Source organism: Salminus brasiliensis, chromosome 6 (assembly GCF_030463535.1).
Source record: "Salminus brasiliensis chromosome 6, fSalBra1.hap2, whole genome shotgun sequence".
NCBI classification, from domain to species: domain Eukaryota; kingdom Metazoa; phylum Chordata; class Actinopteri; order Characiformes; family Bryconidae; genus Salminus; species Salminus brasiliensis.
The window spans coordinates 40,233,347-40,254,191 of record NC_132883.1 but is presented as its reverse complement, the minus strand read 5'-3'; the positions used below and the strand labels follow the sequence as shown (position 1 = coordinate 40,254,191).

Sequence of the window (20,845 nt, the reverse complement as noted above, 5' to 3'; positions counted from 1 at the left end):
TCAGTGGCCACTTTATTGGAAATCCCTACCTTGCAGCTCCACCTTGCTGGTGCACAGCAGCTAGAGCAGCTAGTGTTCACCATCCAGCCTTCTTAATTAGTGGTCAGGTTCTTCATCTTTCAGGCTGGATCTTGATTTGGCGGTGGACCCACTTTCAAAGGGTGTGTAAAAACTGACCGATGATGATGAACGATGTAGAGGGCAGGTGATAAAGTGTGCATGACACCTAGTCATGGACAGGACGGTGTGTACTTGTACACCTATTTAGTGAGCTATAAAGTAGGCGAAGCTCATAAACTGGCCAGACACTGAAAGAACAAGGTAGCAGGTGGTGGGTGGTGGCGGGTGAGTGAAAAGTGGGACGTGCGTTGGATTTGGCGTACCCAGGGAAGGCGTAATAGACCTGCTGTCTGGAGAGCACTACTTTTTGGTGTATACACTACATTGACAAAAGTATTGGGACACCTGTTCGTTCAATGTTTCTTAAAAATCAAAGGTGTTAAAAAAGAGTTTATCCTGCCTTTGGTGAAGTAACTGTCTCTACTGTCCAGGGGAAAAGAAGCTTTCTACTAGATTTTGGAGCATTGCTGTGAGGATTTGATTGCATTTAGCGACGTTACTGAGGTCAACTCATCCCCTACTCAATTCCCCAACTCAAGTATTGGATGGAGCACCAGCCATCATTCCAGAGAACACAGTTCTTCCACTGCTCCACAGCTCAATGCTGGGGGGCTTTGTACCAATCTAGCCCACACCTGGCATTAGACAGCATGGTGCCAATAGGTTGATATTTCTATAGTCCTATTCTATTGGCAGTACTTCTCTACAGGGACTAGACAAGCTGTGTATGTATGTATGCATTTGCACATCTGTGCCAGCAATGGGTGCAACTTAAAATAGCTGAATGCATTTATTAAAAGGGGTGTCCACAAACATTTGGACATGGACCAATGGAAAGTGGAGATTTTGGAGCAATATATGAGTGAAAAGGCAAGAAAAAAAGAGAGAGAGAGAGAGAGAGAGAGAGGGATATTGAAAGAGTAAAGGTATCCGCCCAGATCTTTCAGTCTTTATTGCTTTCTAGGGAACAATGCGGAATGCAGCAGGGGTCGGAGGTCAGCCACATGCTCTCAGTACGCGGCGCAGCCTAGATGGAGCAATTAGGTACCCTCGGGGCTGGCCTGGCACGAAAGTGACCGGTGGAAATATCTGCCCAAACCCTGCTGGACAGCGCAGGCCTCTTTGCTGTCAGATGCCATTGCCGATGTTGAAATCCCTTCCTGCCACTACTGCTCTCTCACGGCTTGAAAGACAAGGCGAGGGGTGGATTCAGCCAGCACAAAAAGGCCCTTCAGAAAGACTTGTTTGGCTCCGAAAGTCACATTAGTTGCATTGCTCCGATTGCGTGCTTCCCGAGAAACGGATGGTTTCATTAAGATAAAAATCACATGAAGTCCACTTTGCTCTTGACATTTGCTCAAGCCATAACTGCCCCTATTCAGACCTTTTAATGGATTTAGTGCAGAAGCATATAAAACATGACTCTGCGCTCACTGCTGCTGACACTGCTCCTCTCAACCACGTCAGTGTTGCGGTCGGACTGGGTGGAGCGACAGCCCGTTGCTTCGGATTCCGGACCTAATTCCCATTAGTTATTTTGAGAGAGGATTGTGCAAAATAGAAGAGGCAAGAGCGTGCGCGCGAGAGAGAGAGAGAGAGAGAGAGAGAGAGAGAGAGAGAGAGAGGGGGAAAATAAAGAGAACACATTCGGCTATCATTTTAACTATGGGACATTGCGTTAGTATTTTTGGCTGTTGCTCATCTGGCCAGAATGGGAATCGGCCCTTAGAAGAGATCCATTGTGGAGGGAGGGGTGACTGAAGTGCATACGCTTTGTGAGTGTCACACAAAGTTAGCTAACGCTAGTTAACTGCTGTGGAGCGACTGAGCAAACACTCATCAAACACACTGAATGAGCACTGAAAAAAAGGTGGAGAGAGAATGGATGTGGCTCCAATGGAAAGCAAACATGGCAGAAAGCAGAAGATGAAGAGCTGGCGCTGGGGATCTGAGGCGTAGTGTCTTTTCTGTATTCCATGCTATTAGATGGATTTTATTGCAATATGAAGATCTCAGCTGGCTCTATGGACATTTACACTGTAGATGCATAAAACGTGTGATGCTTCATAGGGAAAGGGATAAGAGATTTGGACAGAGAGTCTAGTTTGCTGCCCTCTGTTTCAGTCCGGATGAATGTTTTGAGTCTGGGGCCAACAGAAGCCACTGGTCAACCAGTAAAACATCAGGGTTATTTGTATTTATTTATTTATTTATTTATAACCTTTTCAGCAGTTTGTGCTTTAATACCATATACAGGTTAGCCTTCACCCACCCACAAGTGTCCATGCACTTGTTGCCAGGTTGCCAGTTGTCCTTTCTTGAACACTTGTGGTAGGTACTGACCACTGCATGCCAGGAACATCCCACAGGACCTGCCTGATGTTTTGGAGAGGTCCCAGAGACAGGGTGTTGGGACCCCATGGCTCATTGTCTGTCTGGTCTGAAATCTACAATGTGCAGCTTTCGGTGCAACAGACTAGATTGCTCAGACTGTGAGGCAAGTGGCCAAAATCACAGAATGTCAGAAATCCGTCCGGCCCTCCGACTGCTCACTCTGAGCTCATTTATGCAGTTAATCGAGCATCGCTTTCCCCTGCACACTGCATGTCAAACGTCAGCCGATCAAGCATAATTCGGCCCAATTCTGAAGTTCAGTCGGCTAGCAGAACCTAAAGGATTTGCTGTAACATCTTAGGGGCCAGATACCACAGGACACCTTCAGAGGTTTTGCTGGCATGAGAGGTTCCAACAGCATATTAGGGGGGTTCATATAAGGTTGTGGTTCATATGAGTGTGTACACAGTAAATATACCAATATAGGCCATTGTATGCTAGAGAACTACTGAGATCCTTACCTCACATAGAAATCGCCTTCTTCATTTCCAGAGCTCCCACTAAGAGATACTTGGCAGGGGCTGGCATCATACATGCAGCTGATTTTCCCTCAATGTGTGGGCAATTTTCTCACGAGAACCAAATCAGAAAGTTTCCGTCACAAATCTAATTGCAGTTTATGATGGTTATGCCCAACACAAACATTCACTGGGGGATACAGTCCACTATTAGTCCACTGTAGGCTATAGTCCACTCTTACTGTCTAATATATATATATATATATATATATTACCGAGGGCCGTGAAACAGACCAAAGCCCACAGTACAACCAAAACATGTCCAGGTACACAGAAAACCTATTTACCATCTCACAAATCATGGTCAGCTGCTCACCCACATTCGGACACAGTGACGACGGAACTTCCCCCTCAGCTTCACTGTTGGACAGCTATTGTGCTGGAAATATATTGCAGTGAGTGAACCAAGCTTGCACAAGCAGTGCCGTAAATCACCCAGGAGACTTCCACGGTAGAACTGACCACTCATTTTTAAGGCTTAAGGTGTGGTCACAGCGGACATGTTTGGGTGTTAGGGATGTTTTAGGGTCTAGTTTTTCTGCATGTGCCCAGTCTACCGCTCGCTGAAGTTCATATTTAGGCCCGGGAACATGTAAACAGAAAGGGTGCGTGACTGAGTGAGTTAGTAAAAGACAAGATAAGAGAGCGAGAGAGAGAGAGAGAGAGAGAGAGAGAGAGAGAGAGAGTGCAACAGGGCTCAGTCCCATTAACACCATTAACCAGGTTCAGTTATAGGAGTATTATCTATTATAAATGGTAATTTTAGAAGGTAAGGAATGAAAATGGGGCCTCCATGCAGTGAAAAATGAACTTACTTGACTCAATTTTACACCTAATTTTAAACACTTCAGTATAAGGGGACATTATATCATATGACATATATACCAATAGGCTGCTGATGTCATTCTGCAGTAATTAGGCTAAATGAGACATTTGTCAGCGTGCCTTTACTGTTGTAATTAGCCCTCACCAAGTAATAAAGCATAATAATGACCTTGTAATGCACTTATTACGCCTTAACAGGCTAGTTATTACCCATGACTGCTGTGTAATAATGCCTTTATAATGCTTCTCATGCCTTAAAAAGTCAGTTACTTACCAACTGTTGGCTTGTTAAGCTGTTATAAGGACCGTGTGATGCACTTGTTCCATTTTTATAAGCCAGTTATTACCAATGACTGCTGTGTTTAGGTGTATGCCCTTGTAATTCACTTATTATGCCTGAACAAGCCGGTTATTACCCATGACTGCTGTGTAATAATGCCTTGATAATGCGTATCATGCCATAACAAGTCAGTTACTTACCAGCTGTTGGCTTGTTAAGCTGTTATAAGGACCGTGTGATGCACTTATGTCTTAACAAGCCAGTTATTACCAATATCTGCTGTGTACTAATGTCCTTATAATGCTTCTCATGCCTTAACAAGTCAGTTACTTACCTACTGCTGGCTTGTTAAGCTGTTATAAGGACCTTGAAATGCACTTGTTCCATCTTTACAAGCCAGTTATTGCCAATGACTGCCGTGTTTAGGTGTATGCCCTTGTAATTCACTTATTATGCCTGAACAAGCCAGTTATTATCAATGACTGCTTTGTTAAGGCATAATAATGACCTTGTAATACACTTATTACACCTTAACAAGCCAGTTATTACCAATGACTGCTGCGTTAATGTGTGATAATGACCTTGTGATGCACACATTACTCCTTAACAAGCCAGTTATTACCCATGACTCCTGTGTTAAGGTTAAAAAAATGACCTTGTAATGCACCTTTTACGCCTTAACAAGCTAGTTATTTTCCAATGACTGGCTAGCTATGGTGTAATGAGTGCATTACAAGGGTATTATAATGTCCCTCATTGCTTCTACATGAATAATTATATTTATTCAACACAATTATTGCCAGAAGTAAATAAACAGAAGACAGATGAACATGCTCTATTAAAATGTCTCACAGCTTCTGATATTCCCCTCATGCCCCCTCAACTGTACCTCTCTCTGAAGCAACTCCGACATTGAGGTCCACTCACAGCAAAATCTGCAGGCAATCTTTATCTTCCCCTGGCTTATCGAGGCCCGGAGCGGAGAAGAGAACAGGCACAGCAAACAATCTCAGCAGGGCATCCTAATGACATTAGCAGAGGGCTTCGACATACACTTTCAAGGTCAAGCCACACATTTTAGCACTAAACCTGCAAATCTAGGGACTACGGCATAATCCGCTGTCCAAGGCAGGAACAGTCCTCTCTGAGGCCACTTCCAAGATGTGATCAGGGGATAAACCAGCGCTCTTTCCATCCTTTCTCCAGCTAATAAACTTAAGGCTTACATCAATAAGTCCAGAAATTCAGAAAAGGCGCGATCAAAGGGAAGAATGCTAAGTAGTGGAAAATTCACGGCAACGTGACTCAATTCAGCGGCGGAGGTGTTTGGTTGGAAAGGGATTAGGTTTTAATCAAATGGGAGGAGGGGAGCGTAACTCTAGCCGTGAATATTGTTCTGGCCGGTTATTTCTCTTTAGTCCTCTTGCCTGGCTAGTAGTTGGCCGACAGTAGCCGGGTGATATGGCCGCTTAAGGGATAAGGCAGGGGTGGTTTAAGGGGCCTACGGTTTTGCCTGAGGACCACTGGTGACGGTAGTACGGTCAGAATTAATTCACTTTTTTTCAACCCACTCTCATGCATCAGAATTAAACAGGCTGGTTCTGTGACTATGACTGACATATGTATACGTACTAGTCAAAAGTTTGGACACACCTGGTTGAATATGCACTGATCATCGTCTAAAAAGAGGACACTGAAGGCACAGAGCTATGCACCATGGTTAGAATGTCGGAGCGTGGCAGTGTGTAATCATGCATCTACATTATGGTAATGTACAAAACCAGTACGTACATAGCCCTAATAGCCTACATGACCAGATAGCCTCCTTCCAGTTGTAATGACTGGAAGTATGGTGTTAGGTGGGTGCTCTCGTGGAGAGGTGAATAGAGAGACACACGTTTTCCTCCAAACTCTGCATCATTCTCCATCATATATATATATATATATATATAGCATCTGGATAGCATCAAATGTTTTTAAGATGATGATCAGCACACATTCAACCAGGTGCGTCCAAACATTTGGCTTGCACTGTAATTGGTCTCTGTTCTGATTGGTTGCCTCAAAAAGTAGAGTAGGCTGAAATGCACCGTATTGCTACATTTGAGTGGTCTCAATATATGACATAACAAAAGCAATGAATTTATGACTTGGAAATTGTTTCTGTGGCTTAATGTTCATACTTGAAAATATGGGCTGCATAATATGCTAGAATTGTTAGTACATACACCAGAGTCACAAGAAAAACAATTCTGTGGATGTCAGTGTAAAAAGGTTTGATCCAAGTCATGTCACATAATTTCTATTAGTCCATTTGTCATGAAATTTGGGAAAACAGCATAATTGAGATGGAAGGTACACCTAGTATTGCAATTTACTTAAACTCAAACCCATTTACACCCTGACCAGACTCTTCTGGTAGCCATCAACAAGCTTCTGGCAGAATTCTGGTTGTACATTTGACCACTCTTCTGGGCACAGTTGGTAGAGTTCAATGACTTGAAGGACTTAAAGAAGCTCCAGAGCATGATGCTACCACCACCATGCTTAACAGTCAATACAGTGGTCTTGGGATTTAACATGCTACCTTATTATCAAGGCATTTTTTCCATGATGCAGGCCCTTTAAAAAGAACCGCCCTGTGTTGATTTCTTGCTTCTTCGTGATGTCAGCACCAAGTCGAGTGTGCTCGGACACAGGTAAACACACCTGAATGAAACACTGATTGCAGCGCTGTCACTGTATTGGCGTAATCTGATAAAAACACATAGGTGACTGAAGGTAAACACCTTGCACAGTGAGCTACAAAACAAAGGGCAATTGTATAGGTGGCTAAATTGGAACATGACAGATATAAACACTTGCGCGAGAATGGCTAGATCACATAGCCAGGTCGGAGCAAGTATGTTTGTCTATATGAGGGCCAGAAACATGCTTAGATATGGCCCTTGCACATCGTTTTCACATTTTTGGAATTCAGCATTAGGGCCATTGAGCACAGTTGTGTCAGATAACCCTCAGGCCTTTCTTCCTTAACGAACAGGCTTGTGGGGTAAACTGTCGGCAGCCGACCTGTGGCGGGAGAAAAACACAGTGGAAAAGCTCAAGTTGAGTTAGCGGGACGGTAATATGAAGAAACGTTATACGTGTTGCAGGTGGCCTTTTTGGGCACGGCAGCAAAGCAAGACTTGATTAAAATATTTTCGGACCATCAATCACTGAAATCAACAGTATTTCCAGCTCTGACAACTTGCTGGACTGCTGTATTCGGCTGTATACTTTACCGAATACAGCACTTTCTGGAGCAGTCTGAAAAAAAAACCCACATCGCTGACCAAATAGTTTATTTCACCAGGAACAAGCCGTTTTTAACTAAATACACAGCGCTCAAAATGACAAATTAATCAGTGTGTTTTCTTGGGGGGGGGTTCACAGAATGGTACGCTGACGCAGGCCAATTTGAGAGTATTACTCAAACTCAAAAAACGGTAGCAAGGACCCAGAGGACTAGCATTGACTTGACTAGAGCTGGCTGGGAAGTGAATTGCTTAGTGCGTCGTGTAAATTATGATGCGTCGCACTTTTGAGAACCATTATATCCAACCATTCAGCCAGTGCAGGTCCCCTTACTTAGGTGCTGCCAAATCAGCTCTGACCTGTCGAGCCATGGACTCCACAAGACCTCTGAAGGTGTCATATCATGAGAAAAGGATGAGGGATTAGATGTTCGGTCAAGGTGAGGGTGCTGATCGTTCCAGGAGTTTCGCATGGGCGGATTCGAAGGCTGCAGATTGACGGGATGTATAAGGGTAAGGGTTAAAGTATATAAAGAGTTTGGTGGAAAATCCAATTCACATTTCCACAACATGGGAGAGACGTTTGATGGGCCATTTTTACCAATCATGCTACAAAGATGAACCGAGAGGACGATTAGCAGCATACCTGAAGGTTTCTCTGTGGAATCTGGCAGCAAGACTTTAGCAGAAGATCCTTAAAAGGTCTGTAAGCTGTGCTGAGATGGGGCCTCCATGGATCTCATAGGTTCATAGGTTGTCCTTTCTTGGAGCACTTTTGGTAGCTGCAGACTACTGCATACCGAGAACACCCCACGCAAGACCTACCTGATGTTTTGGAGATGTTTTGACCCTCCAGTTGTCTAGGCATTACAGTTTGGTTCTTGTAAGAGTGCCTTCCAACACGTCAACTTCAAGAACTGACTGTCAACAGTGTAGATCCCACCTCTTGGCAGATTATTCACATCACCTGTTAGTGGTTTTAATGTTATGGCTGAAGGTCAGTAGGTTCTTCGTACATTACAAGGCCAATAAATACATGAGACATCTCGGTATGGTACTTTGCCCATGTCATGTAGCTCTGCCACGAGACAGATTTGTTAAAAAAAAAAAAAACATGAGTCTTTAAATCTCACCACTGGCGATCTGATCCGGGTTCCAATGCCCCCGAGGGTTGAGCCGAGGGCCGGGCCCTCTCGGAGCATTTCTGGTTTAGTTTTTCCCTCTTGGATAGGTCATAAACGCTGGGCACTGTTTACACGTTCCTGTGGAGACATGTACAGTAGCTCAGATAGGATCGGAATCTTGGGCCTTCGGAGCGGCAGGGGGAGAAGTGAAGGAGAGCGGAGGCGGGTGGGTGAGGGGTGAAGTGAATGGCATGAGGGAGGAAAAAAAGGAAAGAAAAATAGATGAGCGATGGAATATCACGAGAAAAGGATGAGGGATGAGATGTTCAGTCAAGGTGAGGGTGCCAATCGTTCCAGGAGTTTCGCTTGGGTGGATTCGTGGCTGCAGATTGACGGGATGTCTGAGTCTAAGGGTTAAAGTATGAGTTCAGCAGAAAATCCAATTCACATTTCCACAATATGGGAGAGACGTTCGATGAGCCATTTCAAATATGCTACCAAGATGAACAGGGAGAAAGATTAGCAGCATGCCAGAACACTTGTTTCCAAATTTCCTGCCAGACATCTCACCAGTCATCTGTACAGGTAGATAATGTTTTGAGCAAATAGGCTGTATTTTTTTGTAGAATATTTCTCAGTTGCTTCTTTTATAGGGTCAATATTATTATTTTATCGGCCTTATAGCTTATAGCTTGCTTGCTAGCTTGCTATAGGCTAATGCTGCAGTAATTTTACTTGTTTTATTTTTCTTATCACCACTTCTCAGAAGCACAGTGCTCTGTTTTACGATGCTAAAGTGCTGAGAATCTCCAAGTTATTCAATTCAAGAGTTCACTTACTTTTTCTAGCCTGCACTGTTGACGTTAATTCAATTGACTTTTATTAAAAAAATGAATGTGTGCGTGTTCACTTTAGTTAGATTGTAGTCTAGAATTGTGACTCCAACTCAGATCATGATCAGACCACATTATATTAGTAATCCGATTCATTCCAAAGGGTTCACATACTTCTTCTTGCAACTGTATGAAGTTTCTGGCACTGTATGACACTTCACTTGTATCGGTAACAGCTTGCTATACAATGTCAGAAAACACGTTAAGATGTTCAAGCAGTTTAAACAATGCTAACCGCTGGGGTATTTGCGTCAGTTAGCCGTTAGCTACGTTAGCCACGCACCTCCTGTGTGAAAACAAAGGCGTGAGCTTTGGATGCCAAACATTTCTTGGCTGATTGTCTAGGTTCAGGGCGTGGGAAAAATTGTGGAAATGGGATTTTTCTTGTGGAGCTACATTTATGTCAGTAGTGCTCTCTGCGGGAAGACAAACACAATGCACGAGTGTTTGCGCAGATATTTCCTTATCCCTTTCATTTAGGAATACCAATGGAAGCCATCCCTCACACGCTGCGACAGCTACAAGCGAGATGGCAGTAAGAATTAAACACGGGCGGGATGCCGAGCGCACTGGCAGATTAGCCACTAGCCGCGGAGGCTTCTTTAAAAAGTGCCACGTGTGCTTTTCGGCCTGTTCTGCCACATCCAAGTCATCTCTCACTACACAGCCCTGCCAAGTTCAACACGCCAGCCAGCCCCTTGATGACAAAATTGGCCTTAAATGTATGGATGCTTTAGCTATGAGACCATGGATTTGGGATATTTTGACGAGAGAGAGAGAGAGGGAGTGAGAGTGAGAGAATTTCTTGGCTACACTGTATTCTGCAGTCAAAATCAGTTTAAGGCGAGCAATCATTTATATCACCTACAATCTCTTTCTCTGTCAACAATGAGCTTCACAGACCACAAACCAGAGGACGTTCACCAGGCCGGTCACATTCACCTTCTATTAGGGATGTTCTGATCCGGTTACTGAGCATCTTAATGCCAGGAATCGTCTGATCTGGGTTTCTACAGATAATACAGCCACACAGTTTAGATAAGATGGGCTGCCAAACTAATACTGAAGCAAAACGACTTAGCATTAACCATAACATTAACACCACCTGCCTAATACTAAATGTGTTCCCTTTGTGCCACCACAACAACAACCTCTGAAGGAGTCCTGTGGTATCTGGCACCAGTACTTTAGCAGCAGATGTTTTAAGAAGTCCTGTTAGTTGTGAGGTGGGGCATCCATGAATTGCATCAATGCGCCTTAGGTGCCCATCACCCTGTTGCAGGTTCACCGGTTGTTCCTTCTTGGAGCACATTTGATAGGCACTGACCACTGCATATACCTGCATGTTCTGACCCCGTCGACCAGCCATCACAAGTACGATTCTTGTTCTTGACAGATGTATTTACTTTGGTTGTTGGCTCTTCCTTTAATACACTGCAGTGATAACACTTTATGCATGATGTGTGTGTGTGTTTGTGTGTGTAGTAGTAGTAGTAGTAGTAGTGGTACTGAACGGTATGTTCTGAACTGATGTCTGTCGTTGTTTGTCAACCACTGGTGTGAAATATGTCTTATAGTGAGGTGAATCCTCTGTGATTTAGTTCTCTACACTTTGTGTGCATTAGCGTTATCCTCCGCCTCTCAGCCTTGACCACTCTGTTCAGTGCTGGTGTAAAGCCGAAGAAAGGCATGCGGTACTCCCACTAGAAAAACAGAGTACATCTGTGATTGTCTAGTTTCGAACCAGCCATGATTTAAGAGAAAAGGTGTGACGGGGGTGTATTTCCCTATATAGTATATGCAGGATGGGCAAATAACAGAAAAAAGACCCAATGATGGAGAAATGTGTTTCAAACTCAGTTAAAGCAGTAGAACCTTAGACTTGTTTTATTACCTTCTGAGAACGGCCACACTGCTGCCGACCGGCTGGGAATGATGTCCGCTAACACCTCCTAGAGGTCACTAGAGAGCACTCTGCTAATACATAGTGGTAAAAACAAAGGATCAGAACTGAATCAGGTCTAAAATAGCTGATACCTGATCTATTAAAGTATACCTGGGCATCCTTTTAATTATTGCTTTAATTACATAGAACACCCTGAGACGTCCTGTATGTCTGGCTGATTTTTCTTTCACTTTTTTTTCTTCCGGACATTGCGATATTTTGTTGTTCTGCGATATATATTGTAGATGGATCCGATTTCAACCCCTTAAACAGCCTATGGCCAGTTTGTACAGAAGTCCCTGTAGTTACTGTAGGGTGGGTAATAAGCCTGGTTACGTAAAGGGGTTAAAGTAAATTAAGTCATATTGGGCAGATTTAACCTGCCTCTGGTAGATCTGTCATGGAAAATAAGTAATAATAAAATAATTTTCCTTTTTTATCAAGCAGCAAAAAAAAATTGCACATCCTGCAACGTTACTACTGCTATGTTGCTGTATTGCTATTAACAAAACTGAAAACTATATACTGGACAGCACAACTTACATGTTTGATTTGATAGTTTTTTCTGATGAAAATGTGTGAAATTTCCACGATTTCCATAGGACTTGATTATTGTGCTTCACGTTTTCCATGGAATAGTACTGTTACAGCTGAGATTTAGGAATTTCCCTGCCATGTTTCCGATATAGAAAAAGACATAGAAAAACATTATTAACTTTATAACATTGTATGTATTTTTAAATTGTATATATGTATTTTTTATTTATTTTTGTGTTTATCAGTTTAAAGCAAATTTTGTACTTAAATTGCTAAAAGCCATTTTCTATTCTCTACTATTTTCTACTTGTTATTTTTTATTCATGACCCACTTTTTAAATCTGTAAATAAAAAAAAAAAGCTTAAGCCTTGTGCAGTAGTGTGTATATTTTGGTAGCTGCTGTTTTTCCTTTAGTCTCTGATTATGGTATATGTGAAATGATCAAAAACAGCAGCAAAAAGACAAAAGTCTGGAGAAAAAGTGGCTCAAACGTTAAAAATTTTTTTTTTTAATGGCATAGTACTGTTACTGCTGAACCTTAGGAATTTTCCTGCCATGTTTCCGACACAGAAAAAGGCTCAGATTATTAATTGTATAACTTTTAAACAGATTATTATTTAATTTGCAGTGAGGAATTCTCTGTTACTGTTCAGTACACGGATACAGTATTGTCACTGTAAGGCTAAAGGCTATTGAAAATGATATGAAGGCTTTTTGAAATAAAGGCTTTGTTTGGGTTTTTAAGATTTATATAATAATTACACATTAAGTAAGATTTCAGTGTTAATGCTTTGTACACTCTCAGCCTGCTGCCGTGTGCTTCTGTGCTCTCCTGTGTTCTGTATGATTTCTCCATTCACTTTTGAGCATCTCTTGAAAAGCATAAAAACCAGGAAAACCATTCAGATATTCCCTGGATGAACATGTGCATATGAAATGATCAAACAGTGCTCTGAAGGTTTGGCAGTGCTTCTAACAGAACTCCATTCTCTTCTACAGCTCCACCTTACAGGAGCAGGATGACTGAGAAAGCACGGCCTGGCCGACCGCAGACTGATTTCGGCCTAAACCTCCTGACCGGCCGTTCAAGGACCATGACCGGGTCACCCTCATTCCACAATGGACTAATAAACACACGCAAAGACGGAGTGGGTGGAGAAAGAGAGTCCAGCCTGCTGTTTCTCTTCAGCCGTCAGGTTCTGCTAAAGGACCTGGATCGCTCTACTTCAGACAAGTTCGGCCGGGGCAGCGCTCTGAGGGATGCCGGCGTCCAGGCCTGCGGTGACGTAGTTTGGCGTGGAGCGGTATGGCATGGCGTCGCCCCCGAAGGCCGAGCCCTACGGCTGTCTGCGTTATCTGTGAACTGTGCATATCTGGATGTTTTCTTTCCCGAGCTTGGACTTTTGAGGAGCATCTGGTGGAGCACGCCTGCAAAACAAACAGACCTTTTGAAAGCACAATGGATGTAGCCTCTGGTTTCGAATCTAAGTCGAAGACAGTCGAAAGCAAATTTTGTACTTCTGTTAAATTATTTTCTATTTATTTTTTATTCCCGACCCACTTTATAATCTGTGAATGTGCAAAAAACAAAAAAGCAAAGAAAGAAAAAAGTAAATGCTTACGAGAACAATACAGGTATCCATGTCCTACAGGTTAAGCCTCGGTCCAGTGGTGTAAATATCTCGGTAGCTGAGGTCTGTCCTTTAGCCTCTGAAGCACCTAACGTTCGCTTTCAAGACGTTCGTTGTGCCCAAGACTCCGACTACGCTACGCTGCGCTACCATCTCCACCTGCTGGACTTCAGCAACAAAAACCAGCCACCTCATTCACCCCTTCTGTTCCATTTCTCCACCTTCAGTGCTGCTAACGTGTAATTTTTTTGTTTTGTATTGACATTATTAGCATTTCTTCGTTTCTTTGGATTGACTACGCACTAATCTGCAACACTTCCAGTGTATAGGGCACGACGCACAATGTTGTTCTGTATGATGCTTTTCTTTGTTGTTGTTCTTGTTGCTGTTGCTGTTGTTATCCCCTCAACCGAATAAAGCTCACAGGGTAGCACTGTGTACCTGCCAGAAAAATAGGTCAAGAGGAAGACCAGCGATTGAGCGCGGCGACCTTCTAGCCAATGCAAATCTCATTATCGGGTGCAAGCGCAGAGGCTTTTTTCGTTTTCGCCGGCGACGGAGAGTAAGAAAATTGGAAAGTAATAAGACGAAATGATAGTAATAACAACCGAAACATCTTCTGTGGATATCTCAGGATGTGTGTTGTGCCCCCCGATAGCAGATAATGAGCGAATGATTGCTCCTTGTCTAGAGTAATCAGCAATGTCCTCACTGCTTCTGTTGTTTTGTTTTTGTTGTTTTTTTGGTGTTGTTGTTTTTTTTTAGCTATGTACATAATTCCTCGTTCAATGTGATTTTCTTGTAATATAAAGTGGAGCAGAAAAGAAACTAAAAATAACTGAATGCTCAGAAATAATAAACGTCAGAAACAAACAAGGCCTCGCCATTATCCTAACCACATAATTATTTGGGCAGTGTCATCATTGATGTTTTTTTACTGTAAGTTAAAGGTTCTTCACAGTTACAAAATATTTTTTAATGGAAACAAAGATGGTCCATCGCTCACAGAACCATTCGTAAAATCTTAATTTTTAGGAGTGGAAATAAGGGGAGAAAAGATACATTTAATAAGGTTCTTTAAGCGATAGCATTTAATTAAGAACCATGTTTATGAAGAGATGAGTGGGTGTAAAGAACCTTTTAAATGTTTAAAGAACCTTCACTTGATGTAAAGCTTCTTCACGCTTACAAAATGGTTCTATATGAAACCAAAGGTGGTCCAGTGCTCAAGGAACCCTTCATAGAAGCTTTATTTTTAGGAGTGTAAATAAGGGGAGAGATGATTCATTGAATACGGTACTACAAAGGGTTCTTTAAGCGATACCATAGAAGAACTACCTTTGATTTAATTAACAACCATGTTGATAAAGAGATTAATGAAGAACCTTTACTTGATGTAAAGTTTCTTCACCAGTTTAATATATAAAATATAGGTTCTTGAACATAGAACCACCTTTGGTTCTATAAATAACCATGTTTGTGAAAGAGATGTGTCAGTGTGAAGAATCTCCACATCTTTAAACCTTTACAAGGTTTTCCACACTCACTCACACCTCTTTTACAAAACCCATTTCTTCTATGGCATCACTTAAATAACCCCTTATCATTTCTCTGCTTACTTACTACTCTCTTAAAAATAAAGGTTCTACAAAGAGGTTCCTTAAGCGATGGACCTCCTTTCCTTCCATAAGAACCAGTTTGTAAATGTAAAGAATCTTTTACAGACATGGTTCCTTAGGGAAACAAATGTAGTTTATTTATGGCATTGCTTGAGGAACCCTACAATACGTTCCTTGAGTAATGCTACTGAAGAAGTGAGTCTAAAGAACCATTCAATTGGTGAAGGGCCCTTATGTCAAGTAAAGGTTCCTCACACTCACCAAACTCTTTAGCAAGCATAGTTCTTTATGGTATCAAATGTGGTTCTTTTATGACAATGCTCAAAGAACCTTAAATTAATCTTTTCTCCCCTTACTTACACTCTGAAAAATAAAGGTTCTACAAAGAGATTCCTTACGTGATGGACCACCTTACCTTCCATAGGAACCAGTTTGAAGTGTGAGGAACCTTTACATCAAGTGAAGTTCCTTTAAACCTTTAAAAGGACACATATCTCTTTACAAATATGGTTCCTTGTGGAACAAGGAACTCTTTGTAGCACCTGTGAGGTTCCTTAAACGCACTCATCTCTTTAAAAACATGGTTCTTAATTAAATCAAAGGTAGTTCTTCTGTGGTAACCCTTTGTAGCACCTTTTGAAATGAATAATTTTCCTAATTACTTACTCCTAAAAATAAAGGTTCTACTTGCATGATGGACCACTTATGGTTCCATAAAAAACATTCTATAAGTGTGAAGAACATTTAAACTGGTGAAGAAACTTTACATCAAGTAAAGGTTCTTTAAACCTTTCAAAGGTTCTTCACACACTCATCTCTTTACAAACATGGTTCTTAAAGGAGAAGGAGCACCACTACCTCGGCCTAACTGGATTTAAACCATGAAGCACTGAACTGGCTGGAAGACCAGGTTCTGGGTGGGTAAGGAGGGCCCTCCCTTCCACCCCATCACTCAACACACACCCCTAATCACTTAGCACAATGACTGAACATCTACATTAGAGGGACTGTTGGATGAGGCTTAGCCTGGAGTTCAAACCTGTTTTCAGGAGAAAAATCTTTAATTGTTTTAATCGTTTTAAAACTCCTCATGTGCTCCAAGAACCTAAGCCATCTACCCTCCCCCCCCCCCCCCACCCCCCACACACACACTTTACTCACAACACAGTGATCTTAAATACCAGCGATGTGACAGCCCCTGGGAACCTAGGTCTGAGTATCCTAATCTGGCTCCTTAAGGCCCCCAGTGTAAATGTACGAGGTATGTCTTATGAAGATCTTCCCAAATGTCTGCTGTATTCCACAAGTACTGCTCTCCTCTCCATGTGGAATGGGTGGTCCTAAAAGTGGGCAAGGTTACGTCAGTATTCCCCTGACCAATCGCAAACTTGGCTCTGCCCTCTCTACGAGTCTGAGGAACCTTGAGAGCGAGCTAAAGCTTAACCTGGCGAGAAAAAATTAAAATATGCACATGAACACGCCCTCATGCTACAAAGAAGAGTGGGCTGTAATACCCAAATCTGAGTTACTTTCTCCTTCACGGATTGGCTCTGCTGTCAGCACATGGGCGCTTTCCTAACCCCTGAACCCTAGGTTTATTATTCAATTATTACTCCTAATGCAGCAGCAATTGTGGGGTTTTTTTGGTTTAGCACAGTTTGATTTAGTGTATCCTGTGGCGTCCCACATGGCTCTATTTTAGGGCATATGAAACTGATGTTAATGGGTTAATATAACTGAAAATGACTGAAATAAGAAACATTTTGCTGGTCACTTTACGCTTTACAACGGACGCAAATGAAAGAAGATCTGACCGGCCTGTCTAAAGTTCTCACTGGCCATTGGTTGGTCCAAATGAGAGAAATTGGATGTTTGTTTTTTCACACAGGGCCAGTGTGCACGAGTGTGCCACTGGAACTGCCCGGCCTGCATCAACACGCTTATCTCCTCCCCAGCCCTGCTGGATGGAAACAATTAACCAAAACCCCAGTGGGGGTGGGGGTGGGGGGGTTGGTTCAGCTTGATTCCTATCAGCTAAGGCCTCATTCTGCTCTTCAACAAACAACAGCAAACCAAGCTGGAGAAAACATCTTAAAGCCTCAACTGGGAAAAGGAGATTCAAAAAAAGGAGACCCCCCCCCTTCCTTATCTACATATAACAACCAAAATAATTGCTAACATATGATCAGGTGTAATGTAGCAGATGCTCGACTGCGTTAGTTCTGAGTTCGGCTAGGATCAGCGGGTCAAGGTTATGGTTAAGGTTAAGGTTAGATGGAGTGTTAGGTTTAGGATTACACTCATTTGGGCCGTTCCGGGGGTTCAAGTGGTCTCAAGTTGCTGAATCATGGTTTTCTTTTGCATGTGTGAACATGTCAAACGACCTCAGCCCCTTCCCAAGGTGGTCTCAGTAGGTTCGGCTTGTGGTTCGTATTGTGGTCCGATTGATTTGGGAACTGTGAAAGGAAAACCACTCTGCCCGCTTCACTTGCGCTTTATGGTAAAAGAACTTACTGTCAAATACAGCCACAGCCTTTCAGGGCTTGGTGGGTAAAAACAAGCCCCTCAGAAGAACAGCTGGGGCAGCAGTGGTTCGGTGGTTAGAGCACTGGGTTATTGGTAATAGGGTTGTGAGTTTGATGGTAAAGTCTGCTCCACAGCCACTGTTGGACCCTTGAGAAAGGCCCTTAAGGCCCTCTGGCCCTGGCCTTCTATGCTTGGATATGTCAAGTGACCAGTTTTGTAATGATCAAGCGTATAAGGACAATGACAATAAAGGTACTTGCTTAAATTATTACCATCATATGTGCAGCTCAGGTCTTCCAGATCTTGACTTCCACAGTTTCCCTGAAGTGACTAGAACTGCTATCTAAAAGGTCCATGTGGGACCTGTATGGCTAGACCATAGTTTTTTCCCCCCACATACAGATGCTCAATAGGCTTAGTGATGGGAATGGGAGGGGTTAAACATGGGCCACATCTGGATGGTACACTGCATACAGGGCCTAGATGGGACCTATGTAAGATTAAGGTGGGCTGTCACAATGGGGCCAATTTGAGAAGCCCAACTGGGTCCCCGCAAAAACAAATATACAAACCCACTCCCATGCCCACCTGAAACCCACCCGGCCCACATTTCACGCAGTTGAGCTTGGTCTATGTAAGAACTCACTTAAGCCCATTTTGGTTACCTATAGACCATGAACCCTGCTCCTCTCCTCTCCTCTATATTTAACTTCTCCTCAGCTCCATCTGCCCTTAGACAGATGTTCATGGCAGAAGGACAGGTTTCCTAGAACAGTGTATCGGATTATAGTTGCGCGCTGAGTAACAGCAGACTACATCCAGATTCTCCAAAGCAAACATAACGCTCGACTGGGAAAGAATATCAGCATGCAGAGAGAGCGAATGCAGCTGACAGAAAGCGCTGCAGCTCTGAAAACACTGTCCACAGCTTCAAAGCCACCGTCTGATATGATCTAACTCAAACCAAATCTAATACGCTTAAAATTGTTGGGTATTTTTTTTTTGTGACTGAGCTTAATCCTGCTCTCAAACAAGCCTTTCAATAGCAAATGTCTGTTTACAGTGAGGTTAAGTCAGGGATAAATAATGAATCTGGGAAAACCATTAAACAAGAGCAGTGGTAACTTGTGAAATCCAATAAAGATTATATATATATATATATATCTTTATTGGATTTCACAAGTTACCACTGCTCTTGTTTAATGGTTAAACAAGAGCATATATAAATATATATATAAACACATAAATATATATATATATACACATCATCCACCACTAATAATAAAAATGTAAATAAATATATAAATAAAAATGATGTATATATTAAAACTGAAATCCAATCCATCAAACATAAAAATAATGTATTTATATTATCATTTAAAACTTAAATGAAACAATAAAAACAAAAAATATGTATATATCATATATATATTTTGATATATTGTATACATAAATACATACACAAATATATATATATATATATGTGTATATATATACACACACATATATATGTATATATATATATTTTTTTATTTTATTATTATTATTTATTTATTTATTTATTTATTTATTTTTATTTCTAGATCTACCTGCAGAGGTTAAGCTCCACCCATTCATTCACTAAATTATCTTGTGCCTCTAAATGTTCACCACAGAACATTATTTACCATACAATGGTTATAATAACGTCACCTGATGTCTGAGAAAGTGTTTTCTGATAGTTTTAGGGAAAGTTTTGATCTAAAGTCATTTTCTAATGCATTCATGGCAGGGAGGTAAGCATGGGATGTTTATTTATTTACTTATCAATTCATTACTATTAATGTGGAGGTTATTTAAGTGTAGGTTTCCTGATGGTTCTGGACAGTAATTAAAAGAACTTATACGTGCTGTAGATATCATTGCTTCTGGCTCCATTCACCACCACTGTAAACTGTAACCTGAACTGGATAGTTACTCTACAGTCATTTCACACTAATTCACTCTGGATGTTTGTATTATATCATGAATAGAGTTTGGTAAAGTTTAACTGAGTGTTATTTGAAGCATTATTCAGGAAAAAAGGACGTGAAACATTGATTTGCATGGTTACAGTCCAGCCAGCTTGATTTGAAATACTGCATTGTCTTTGTAAACAACACCAATAGAAAAAAAGAAGAAAGCGAGCAGCTCCGTCTCCTGAGCACTCCAGGGCAACATTTTTCTCATTGTGTCCTTCTCAGACCACAGCGAATGTTTTGCGCGGCTTCCTACTCGTATAAACTGTTGCTGTGGGCTGAGTGTTGAATAGCAGATAAGCAGAGGCAGGCAATAAGGAGGATAGCGTGAGTCGTGTGTGCACCCTTCTGGAACTCACTCAAGATGAGAATGGGGGGAGAGAGGGGGGGAGGGGGTTCTTCTTTAACGTACAGATAAAAAGCCATAGAGCTGGCTGGATGGGTCGCCTATCTAGAGAGCAACATTGTAGACAGTTGGACTCACCCTGTAAAACAATGCTTGCAAGAATGCCGCCCTGCAACAGTCACCGGCCAAACTGAAAGTCGTCCGCCGGTCAACCGTGCCCTGGGAGGTCACCTGAAGGTCAAGAATTCAGTTCGGGCCCTGAACAGGTCTTCATTCCAATAGCGTCGCAACTGCCGGCTAAGCCATGGCCTACTTTTCGAACGTCACTCACCCGAACGTTGCACGGCCATGGGAGTCATCCATTTGAGGCAGGAATGAAGGTTAACGGAGACGACCCGTTAAGCAAAACAAAGCTCGTCCTCCCGTCACTCCGGCTCAAATGTTAAAACAATCAAAACTGCGCCTCAGTCCCGGCACAGTCGAGACTGATCTCTGACCTTTCCGAAACTAAAAGCTTTTATAGCCTTCAGCTACACAGGATTGAGACGTCGCTCTCAATTCCAACCTTTTTGCTTTTTGTTACCTCCCGGCCCGGAGTGTACAGGGCGGTACGATATTAGCCTGCATATTTTTCCAACACATTAAACGCACAGCAACCACAAATACAAATACTTGGAATGTCAGAAAATAAATAAAAAAAAACACATACATCCAGGCTCATGTTCCAAATCTGAATTATGCATGATTTCAGTCATGCTTTATTCACCAGTGAACTTCACAACTTGCTCAATAT

At 42.2% G+C, this 20,845-nt stretch overlaps 1 protein-coding gene across 1 annotated transcript in view; it reads left to right on the top strand.

Annotated features, from left to right (window-relative positions):
- Window positions 1-14,433, top strand: part of adrb3a (adrenoceptor beta 3a) — a 33,068-nt gene extending 18,635 nt beyond the window's left edge. The window contains exon 2 of the mRNA XM_072681096.1: window positions 12,933-14,433. Coding sequence (XP_072537197.1) covers window positions 12,933-12,960 — 28 coding nt within the window. The 3' untranslated portion in view covers window positions 12,961-14,433. The remainder of the gene's footprint in view (window positions 1-12,932) is intronic.
- The last annotated feature ends 6,412 nt before the right edge of the window (window positions 14,434-20,845 follow it).